The sequence below is a fragment of the Phascolarctos cinereus genome, unplaced genomic scaffold, assembly GCF_003287225.1.
Source record: "Phascolarctos cinereus isolate Bilbo 61053 unplaced genomic scaffold, phaCin_HiC Scaffold_9;HRSCAF=440, whole genome shotgun sequence".
Lineage (NCBI taxonomy): Eukaryota > Metazoa > Chordata > Mammalia > Diprotodontia > Phascolarctidae > Phascolarctos > Phascolarctos cinereus.
The window spans coordinates 246,221,793-246,222,863 of NW_027556402.1; the positions used below are offsets into that span (position 1 = coordinate 246,221,793).

The 1,071-nt window shown below is 37.7% G+C and overlaps 1 protein-coding gene across 1 annotated transcript; it reads left to right on the forward strand.

Moving 5' to 3' along the window:
- Nucleotides 1–804, forward strand: LOC110199516 (olfactory receptor 4C6-like). Its single transcript, XM_020974399.2, has one exon. It carries the CDS (start codon nt 1–3, stop codon nt 802–804), a length of 804 nt encoding a protein of 267 aa, XP_020830058.2.
- The last annotated feature ends 267 nt before the right edge of the window (nt 805–1,071 follow it).

Below are 1,071 nucleotides of genomic sequence, written 5' to 3' on the forward strand. Positions count from 1 at the left end.
ATGTACTTTTTTCTAACCTTCTTAGCAATAGTGGATGCTTCCTGCTCTTCAGTCATTGCTCCTAAGATGGTTGTAGATTTACTCTTTAAGAAGTCAACCGTCTCCCTGGAAGGCTGTCTGACTCAGCTCTTTGAAGAGCATTTGTTTGGTGGTGTTGGAATCATCCTCCTTGTGGTCATGGCTTATGATCGCTATGTGGCCATCTGCAAACCCCTGCACTACATGACCATCATGAATCCTCGTGTGTGCTACCTGCTGGTGGCAGCAGCCTGGATTGGAGGCTCAGTACATGCCACCATACAACTCCTCTTCTTCCCCCATCTTCCCTTCTGTGGCCCTAATGTTATTGTTCACTTCATGTGTGATTTGTTTCCACTGCTGAAACAGGCCTGCATGGAAACCCAAGTTCTTGGTCTTTTAGTCATTGCTAACAGTGGGGTAATGTGCCTGTCAATCTTTCTCATACTAGTCGTGTCCTATGTTGTTATCCTCTCTTGCCTGAAGGGTGGTAGCTCACAAGAGAGGAGAAAGGCCCTTTCCACCTGCCACTCTCACTTCACAGTAGTGGTCTTGTTTTTTGCACCCTGTATCTTCTTGTATGTAAGGCCAGTAGCCATTTTTCCTATAGATAAACCTGTGGCTGTATGTTTTACTATGATTATTCCAATGTTAAACCCCTTGATCTACTCTCTTAGGAATACAGAGGTTAAAAATGCCTTTGACTGTTTCAGAAAACTCAGCTTACCAATTGGAAATCATTCAAATGCAGCAGAAGATTGCAAATTTTTTTATTGTAAATATTAAAAATTTTAAACTTAAATACAAAGTGAGAATAGAAAAAAGAAATAAATTTTAATATGAAATGTAAGATGATACAAAAGAAAAAAATTAAAAAGAAATAATGCCATATGTGCTGCAGAATGTGAGAGGTTTAAAAAAATATCAGTAATAAATTTCCATTTCAAAAAATCCTATTTAATAAATAATGCCATTGTGTTGAGAGCTGTCCATTTTTTTTTATTCTTTAAGAGTTTTATTTTTTTCTCTGCTGTATACTTTTTACTTTGTTCT